The following is an 8839-nucleotide window of genomic DNA, read 5'->3' on the forward strand; positions in this document are numbered from 1 at the left end:
TCGCAATACAGTGGACATTACCATTCATGCCTACCAGACACTCCTTCATTCTAGAGGCTTTAACAACCTTCTCTCAAGCCTCTTGGAGTCTCTGGACCACCCAGGATGGCCAGTTTGCCATCCTCAAGGGTATTCCATTCTCCCCATGCATCATCAAAGGAACCAATCACATCTGAACAGATTGACCCTTGTGGGGTTTCTAGGCTGGTTATATGCCTTGAAAAAACAATTCTGCACAAGAGATTATATTATAAAAGCATTTTATTGAACACATTCTGGAGGTAGTCAGAACCAGAACAAAATTTGGGTTTGGGATGTGGACACTGTTCTGAAGGTTTAGGTATTAAGAAACTTTGGATACTTTTCTCATCAAGGAACATGCTATAGACACCTAAAGACTGATTTGAAGCAGAACACAGAATCATGACATGGGAGACTAGAGAGCAGGGATTGGGCCCTTTGGGGAACCAAGAATGTGGCTCTGCAAATGGTGGTTTAAACTACACTCCAGAAAAAGGGAAAACTCGGTTTGGGCAACCACCTGGAAGAGGCAGTCACCTCAGGCTGGATTGCTGCTCTTGGGAGGCAGTGACTTGCAGCAGGCTCTTAACTCTTGAAACTCTTCCGGGAAGAGGAGGTGGTAGAGACAAACTTGACACTGGAGCTGCTGCCCCCGCCACTGCCAAAGCCCATTCCCAGGCTTCGGCCACTGCCTGCACTGAAGCCAGAGCCCCCTACACTGAGCCCACCACCCAGGCCGACGCCTCCACTGCTGCTGGAGTAGTAGCTCCCGCTGCCACCTCCTCCAAGACCACCGCCAAGACCACCGCCCAGACCGCCACCGAGGCCACCACCAAAGCCACTGCCTCCACCAAAACCACTGCCGCCGCCGTAGGCAGAGGACACACTGTTTGTGATGACAGCTGCAGAGAAAGGAGGGAGAAGTTGGTGAGACCAGTGTACTAGATTGATCTTATGTGCCCAAGTTATTTGATCCCACTAGTGTTAACACTGTACCTGGCCCCTTTCACAGAGTAGCAAATGAGTCTCAGAACTAAGCTATTTATTTAAGGTCCCTAACAGAAAGTTAGTGAGCCTGGAAGGCAAGGGATGGTGCTAAGTCCTCAGGGGGTAGGGAAAGTGAGGGGAGAGGGCACAGGATGTATGGGATACTGGGCCTACCCTTTAAGAAATAAGACATGAACATGTTGGTTCATGTCTCAACCAGTGTTTTTTCCCCTCCACCACCTGCTTCTCTCTAAGTATATTAAATAACCACATATTAGGATGGGAGTTTCCAGTGTCCAGAAACAACGGGATTCTGAGTTGGCCCCAAATACCCCATATTACCATCATTGTTAATGTCTGCTCAAAGGTACTTACAGATGTTGACAGGTCCAACTCCTTCTCCACTCAGTCTAAAAGGGGAAAAAATTAAAGCAAGAGTTAAAAACTCCTCAAAAGACAGTACTAGCCGTGTTCTGAGCTTGTTCTATAAGCAAGGGGCCTGTATGCCCCAGAGCTGCTTAAATTAGAGAAAGAGATAGCCCTCTCAAGTGACTTCCCAATGAAGACAAGTGTCAACCTGTTTGACCTAAAGACAGGTTATTGAAAGAAGATTGTAATTCACATTCCTCCACCCATTATATGGAAAGCATGAGTAAGAGGCTGTGGGAACTATGAATATGTATGAAGCAGTTTGAGCCTGGTAGGAGCTTACATTCTCTGAGGGAATTTGGCATGGACTGACATACTTCTAACAGGAAGGATGGGTAGTGGGTAATGTCAGAAGATTGCAGAAAATGGAATAGTTTAAGAATCCAAAGGCAAGTGAATTGAACTTAGCTCGAGTAATCATGAAAGGCTTATTAAAAGAAGGGGGACTTGAAGAATGGGGAAGACATTTGTTGAGTTGCTTAGTTGTTTGAAGAAGAGGAATCTGGTGGTGGGAACAGGGTGAGAACGAATACTGGTGGTGGGAAGAGGGTCAGCAAGATGAGTTGGGGCCACATTGTGTGGGTTAGCTTGTTGTTCATGGTGGGTAAACTGGATTAGTGGAGAATAATTATCATGCACAAGAAAGCAGTCACTTGTGTGTGTGATTTACATCCTGTAGCGGAGAAGAAGCTCCATTTTGTCAAATGTGACGCCATCCTGGGCTGTTGAAGTCCGCTTTATGTCACCCACCTGCACTCCTCGCCCTCCAGCAGCTTCCTGTAGGTTGCGATCTCCACGTCCAGGGCCAGCTTGGTGTTCATGAGCTCCTGGTACTCCCTCAGCAGCCGGGCCATGTCCTGCTTGGCCTTCTGCAGGGCATCCTCCAGCTCAGCCAGCTTGTTCTTGGCATCCTTGAGGGCCAGCTCCCCGCGCTGTTCAGCATCAGCGATGGCATTCTGCAGGTTGGCGCACTACAGAGGGAAAGAAGTGTGAGTGGGAACCCTTTCGTAGCTGACCTAGGCCTTTTGTATCTCTTTCTGGGATTCCAGGGAGAAGCCAGTACACTGGTCACTGTAGATGGTGGAACATTGAAACGCTTGTTCTAGCTCTGGGGGGGGGGTGTGTTCATAAAAAGTAAAACAAAACAAAATAGGTCTGCCTTTCAGAGCTCAAGCCCCTTCCTTGCCTTCTTGCAACCTCTTCCTACCTGCTTCTTGACATTGTCAATCTCGGCTCTCAGCCTCTGGATCATCCGGTTCATCTCAGAGATCTCTTGCTTGGTGTTGCGGAGATCATCCCCGTGACGGCCTGCTGTCTGCTGCAGCTCCTCATACTGAAGCCATAGGAAAAGAGGAAAGATCCCATTTATTTGAGCATGGAAACATTTTCTCAAAGCTCACAGGTAGGAACTACCAAGAAGTGGTAAGTGGTGTCATTATCTGAGGCCTGGGGCCAGTTTCAGTGTTGTCCAGGTGGACCTGGTCTTAGATAACTTGCCCTTTAATCCTTTGCTTTCATAGAGACACAGGTGTGGGATTCAGAATGAGATTCTCCTTATCTTGAGTTTATGTGGCAAATGCATACATGACTCTTCGTATAAGTGACCCTACAAGGCCTCAGCAGGTTTCACGACCCCCATCCTCAGCATTTTGTCAATGGCGTAGAATCCTAGACACATGTCCATCCCCTCACTCAGGATGTATTTGCCATAGCACTCACCTTGGTCTGGTACCAGGACTCCGCTTCCGTCCGGCTGCGGTTGGCGATGTCCTCATACTGGGCCTTGACCTCAGCGATGATGCTGTCCAGGTCCAGGGAACGGTTGTTGTCCATGGACAGGACCACAGACGTGTCCGAGACATGCGTCTGCATCTGGGACAGCTCCTGCGGGGAGATTTGAAGTCAGGCATTCTGTGTTATTTAATGTCAAATCCATTCAAATCTTCCACTCATTGTGGTATATCAACTTGAGAAAAGGAATAATAGCCACCTACATCAAAAATGAAGATGAGTTAATAAAAAATCCAGATCACGACTCGATCTAGTTTTTTAAAAACTTCTACAACTTTGAACCTCCAAGAAATCCCTATCTTGTAACCTCTCCAACTTGTGTCTTCTTGGGTCATTGACTTATTTTAAAATAATCTAGTCGCATGGACTCCAGGCTGGGAGAAAACAGAGAGGGGATGCCACTCCAGAAAGGGGAGGTGGCCAGGAAAGGTATACTCGTGCCTCTGGCAATGCACTCCAGACTCTACTCTGCAAAATGACTGTGGAAGAGGACTTTTGTTTGAAAATTGACTTTCTTCTTTTCCAAGGGCTGTCTTCATAAGTAATAAAATGTGACTAATACCAAAGGGGGGAAGAGAGACAGAGGTGTGCCCACAGCTTAGGAACCACTGAAGTCAATCCTGGAGCCCTTGATTCCTGGTAATGTCCCATGTCTATGGGTCCCAGATGCGGGGGCATCTCTTACCGCCTCAAAGAACATCTTCATGAAGTTGATCTCATCCATCAAGGCATCAACCTTGGCCTCTAGCTCCACCTTGTTCATGTAGGCGGCGTCCACGTCCTAGAGAAACAGGGATGATTGACACTGTACCCAATTCTTACCCTGTCTTAAATGAACGACACCTTAGGGCAGCATAGCCACAGGCTACGGGTGGTCTTTTACCCACGCACCTTCTTCAGCATCACAAACTCATTCTCAGCGGTGGTACGCTTGTTGATTTCATCTTCGTACCTGGTGGTAAAAAGGATGCGGAGTGCTGATCAGAGGAGGAGGGACAGGTGGGACCTGGGGTCTTTATTGCATCAAGACCACTTGGGCCTGCCTTCCCGCTGGGAAGGGTCTTCTCAGATCATACAGGCAGAAAGGAAGGGAGCGCTGGTAGTGTGAGCCCCTGGACAAGGTCCTACCCACAAGAATATTGGTTTTTCGGTAACTGCCTACCAGATAATCATTATGTTATTGTCACCACTCGGTTGCTTCAAGAATATTCCCATAAAGAAGCTGTGTTGTTTCTCCCCAACTCCATATCTAGTCCATTTCCCTAGTAGGTTTTTTTTCCCCAGCTTTCACAGCCTTGTGAAAACAAACCAAAAAAGCTACCAACCCAGCTGCTGCTCCACAAGGATTAAATAAATTATTTGAGCCACTAAGTTAGGTTTGGGGAAAATCCATCAGAGAGCCTGCACTGTGGACTTTGACTACACTGGGGAGAAAAGCCCCAAAGAGCAAGGATTACATGATGGCTTATTTCACCAGGTCATACCAAGGGCACCGAGTGAGCTTGTTGCTCTGGCTGGTGGCCAAATACTGGTGGTACCGAGGGACTGAGATTGGGGCTGGTACTTTCTAAACATGGACTGCATTTTCTTTTTCCAGGACTTCAGGTGCCCATGGAAGGTATATATGTCTAGCCCGTGGGGAAGGCATAAGCAGCAAGCCGCCTGGTTATCAAGCACATCCGGTGCCAAGAAGACATCACTGGTCCTGTGTCTGCTCCCTGCAACTCACTTGTTCTTGAAGTCCTCCACCAGGTCCTGCATGTTCCTCAGCTCCGAGTCCAGGCGGCCCCTCTCCCCCAGGATGCTGTCCAGCTGTCTCCTGAGGTTGTTGATGTACTGCTCAAACAGGGGCTCCAGGTTCTGCCTCACGGTCTTGGTGCCCTGCTCCTGGAGCAGAGTCCACTTGGTGTCCAGGACCTTGTTCTGTTGCTCCAGGAAGCGCACCTGGAGGAGACGGAGTTTAAAGGTGGAGAAACTTGAATTTCATGTTTCCATCATCAATTCCCCCGTTTTTCTCCCATTTCACTCTGGTCCTCTACACCTCTCCACCCAACAGCGCCTGGCTGTGAGCCCCAGGAGTGGAGGTCCAGAGTGAGGTGCCTTCCCCCACTCTTCTATGGGTCACCTGGGCACAGCTGGGTGACTGGTGACTGGTGCCCGGGACACTGGTGCAGGCCCTCAGGCTCCTGCCCAATGAACTCATCTACCTTTCTACTTAATCAGCACTATTCCAGGAAGCCCAGAATTCTACTCTTTGCCCCCCAGGGATCGAGGAGCCCTTATGGGGTCATCTCTGAAGGGGAAGAAATGAGATCCTCTCTTCTAAGCGACCAACTAGCAGTCTAACTAAGAAAATGGGCCACAAATCCAGAAAAATACACAGAAAAAAACTGCCAACTATGAAGATATTTGCACCAGGTCAGAAAATCTCCCCTCTTCCCACTTTCTTTGGCATTTATTCCACACGCGTGGTGGTTTTTCACAAAGGATCCCGCTCACCTTGTCGATGAAGGAGGCGAACTTGTTGTTGAGGGTCTTGATCTGCTCGCGCTCCTCCGTCCTCACCCGCTGGATGGCGGGGTCGATTTGCAGGTTGAGGGGAGTCAGGAGGCTCTGGTTGACCGTGACCTCTTGGATGCCTCCGGGGGGGCACACGGGGAAGCCAGGGCCACCGAAGCCACCTCCAAAGCCAGCGCCGCCACCGAGCCCAAAGCCTGCACCAGCTCCACCGCCAAAGCCAAATCCACTCCCGGCTCCACCTCCGAAGCCATAGCCGCCTCCAGCACCAGCACCTGCGCCAAATCGGTTCCTGAAGCCGCCACCGCTAGTGCTGATGGAGATCCTCTTGGAGCCTCCCAGGTTGTAGAGGCTGCGGCTGCCATAGCCACCTGCTCCACAAGCACCCCCTAGGCTGACCCTGCCAAAGCCGCCACCGCCACCCCCGGAGCGGGACACGGAGGTGAAGCTGGTGCGGGAGACAGACGGGGTAATGGCAGAGGCAGCGCTGAAGCTACGGCTGCCCCCGCTCCGGAAGGATACACTCGACTGGCGAGACATGATGGCTTGATCCTGGTGGAGCAAGAGTACTGGGCCCTAGGGGTTGGGAGTGCTGGCGAGAACAGAGCGCGGCAGGACGCAGAAGGTGGCTCTGTTACCGGGGAGCTGCAGTCCCCCCTTTTTATTCCCTAGAACTGGGCTGGGCGGGAGAGCTGTCGAGCTGTGAATGATTAAGTGGGCTGGGCATGCCTGGGGGGCAGCTGTGAGCTCACCGGCACACCTGCACGGTGGTGTGGGGTGCAAACGCTGGCTTCCTGGCAGGCTGTGCTCGGTTAGGAATAACCTTGCCTTGCAGCGCTGATGTCTTGGCAGAGAGTTGGCGAAGCTGCCAGCCAGTCTCTCTTCGCCGTGGGGGCCCCGGGGCTGTGAGCACCCAGGAAGGAGCACCAGAGACAAGGGGTCACTTACTTTGGCCAGTGTCCGGGCGGCCAGTGTCCCAGCCATCTCAGCGCAGGGCACGCTGCCCATGAATTGGAGGCCAAGGCATCCTCCAGGGCCAGGGATCTGCTCTATTTTACTCTTTCCGGCGGAGGGTTGCTGACATCCCAGCCGTGTGCTAGAGGGGAAAATAGACGTCTGTCCTTGACTGCAGGATTCCCGTTCTTGAGGGAGGCAAAGTTATCATCCCGGAGCCCAGGGCAGGCTCTCTGGTTGTCTCCCCAAGCCATGAGCTCCAGAAGCAGGGAATGTGGGACATCCTCCACCCCGGGGTCTATGTCGCTTTGCGCCCTACAGGGGCAGGCCTATCCCTCCGCAGCTCCTCCCGAGTCAGTGGTTTTTGTGGCTTTGACCTTTCCCCCTTGCTCTTGGGCCTCTACAGGACCCTGCGGGGGCTTCGCAAAGCCATGCAATCCCTCACAAAAGGTCCCCAGACTCAGCCTGGCGGTCACGTCCCTCCTCGGAGGGAGCTGCTCCGTCTGCTGCCCCAGCCCCCCAGGTGTGTTCCAGCAAGCCCTCAGTTATTCCACCGGGGAAGAAATGAGTCATCGTATCTGTTGATACAGGCTGAAGGCTGCCACAAACACATACCTGCAGGAGCTTCTAATCTCATCAGGAACATGTTGAGAATCCGCCGGCCTGTTATAACGGAGAACCACCCCGTTGCAGGCAGCGGGGACTGCTGTGCTTTCTAAGCGCCAGCCCCAAGTTCCCTGAAGGGCCAGGGGAATGGAAAGTGGCATTCTAAGTCTATGGGTCGTCCTGCCCCAGAGGCCGCGTGGAGCAGATCTGGGGGACCGGGCAGCTGGCATCACCGTCTGCCATGGCTGCTTCAGGGGGGACTCCCGCCAGACCCCTCCGCCCTGCTAGTCCAGGTGGGCCCTGGGACCACGTGGAGGAGCTGGGGGCTGGGTAGGTTTTAGCAAGTGTCCGTCTTACACCACACCCTCCTTTTGGCCGCAGACTTGACTGGGGCCGCCTCTGGGCCTCCCCAAGACTCAGCACTGGGAGCACTGGGCCATTAAGAGCAGGGACAGGGTGTGGGGGTGCCCTGGGGGAAATGGGGGGTGGATTGAAAGCCTTGGGGCCAAGGGAGTACATTCTCAAGAGTAAAGGAATGAGGACCCAGCCCAGACTCAAGAATCTGTAGTCAGGCCTGCGGTTGGCTCCAGGGAACCCGTGGCCGTGGGAAAATGATCCTAAGCTGCTGGGATCAGCTCCGATGTGCTCGCTCACCAGAGGGCTGTGATGAGCCAGCAGTGGACAGGTAAATCCAGACAGACAGACCGATGGCCAGAGCTCGCCTCGTAAGTCTTGGGCAACGAGGTCTGGCTTGCCTCCCCGCCTGGAGAACTCCTGAGACTCACAGAGATTAGTTTTACCGACTTCACCAGTTTCACACGTTGCTGCCCCTCGGGGAACAGACGTGTGTGTCCGGGGGACCCTGAGACCTACTGGGGGGACTCTCAGCCCCTGATGGAGCAGATCCAAGGTGAAAGCAGGTGCCTGGGGACCCCTAGCGTGGTTCCCCCTCTCCACTGGGGGACCACCATCCCGGTACACGCCCCCCGCCCCCTCACAGGTCCTGGGTATGCCCCAGGGAAGCCCCACCCCGCCCGAGACACTGGGACATTCTCTTCACTCCATCTCTCCCCCCTCCTACCCTGCCACCCCCCAGCTGCGTAGAGGAAAGAGAAGGACTCGGTGGAACAGGAATGCATCCTGGCCAGTCTGAGAACCTCTAGAGTGTGCCAAGCTCAGATTCAATGCCAGGAACCCAAGGTGTGTGGGTGGCGAGTAACTGTGGCAGCGAGTGTTTGGGGCTGGGGTGGGGGGAAGCGGCGCTTTTCTGTCCGAGGTTCATGGGAACCCTCCCCTACCCCCTATGCAGGAAGGCAGCCCCTCCTGCGGTGCCAGACCGGGAGGGCTACAGATAATAGGGGCCCCCGGGACACCACAGTGCGGGCCAGTCCCACCCCGGCCTGGCATTTCCGAGGCAGGAAGAGTGAGATTACTGGGAGCTCCGGAGCTCCTCTGCTGGGCGCCCACAGAGGGAGTTACCAGGTCTTGGCAGCACACGTTGCTTAGCTTTTCCCATCAGCAAAAGACGGATGCT

At 53.1% G+C, this 8839-nt stretch overlaps 2 protein-coding genes across 2 annotated transcripts; both read right to left on the minus strand.

The window, feature by feature from the left end:
- Window positions 1-243: 243 nt before the first annotated feature.
- On the minus strand, window positions 244-6378 carry KRT5 (keratin 5). Its single transcript, XM_055336866.1, has 9 exons — window positions 5728-6378; window positions 4958-5172; window positions 4120-4180; window positions 3914-4009; window positions 3157-3321; window positions 2645-2770; window positions 2188-2408; window positions 1384-1418; window positions 244-923 (listed from the first exon to the last, which is right to left on the minus strand). Exons 1-9 carry the CDS (start codon window positions 6283-6285, stop codon window positions 607-609), a joined length of 1794 nt encoding a protein of 597 aa, XP_055192841.1. The 5' UTR covers window positions 6286-6378; the 3' UTR covers window positions 244-606.
- On the minus strand, window positions 6322-7712 carry LOC129517206 (SCO-spondin-like). Its single transcript, XM_055336867.1, has 2 exons — window positions 7315-7712; window positions 6322-6841 (listed from the first exon to the last, which is right to left on the minus strand). Exons 1-2 carry the CDS (start codon window positions 7533-7535, stop codon window positions 6322-6324), a joined length of 741 nt encoding a protein of 246 aa, XP_055192842.1. The 5' UTR covers window positions 7536-7712.
- Between the last annotated feature and the right edge of the window lie 1127 nt (window positions 7713-8839).

Source organism: Nyctereutes procyonoides, unplaced genomic scaffold (genome assembly GCF_905146905.1).
Source record: "Nyctereutes procyonoides isolate TBG_1078 unplaced genomic scaffold, NYPRO_anot_genome, whole genome shotgun sequence".
NCBI classification, from domain to species: Eukaryota; Metazoa; Chordata; class Mammalia; order Carnivora; family Canidae; genus Nyctereutes; species Nyctereutes procyonoides.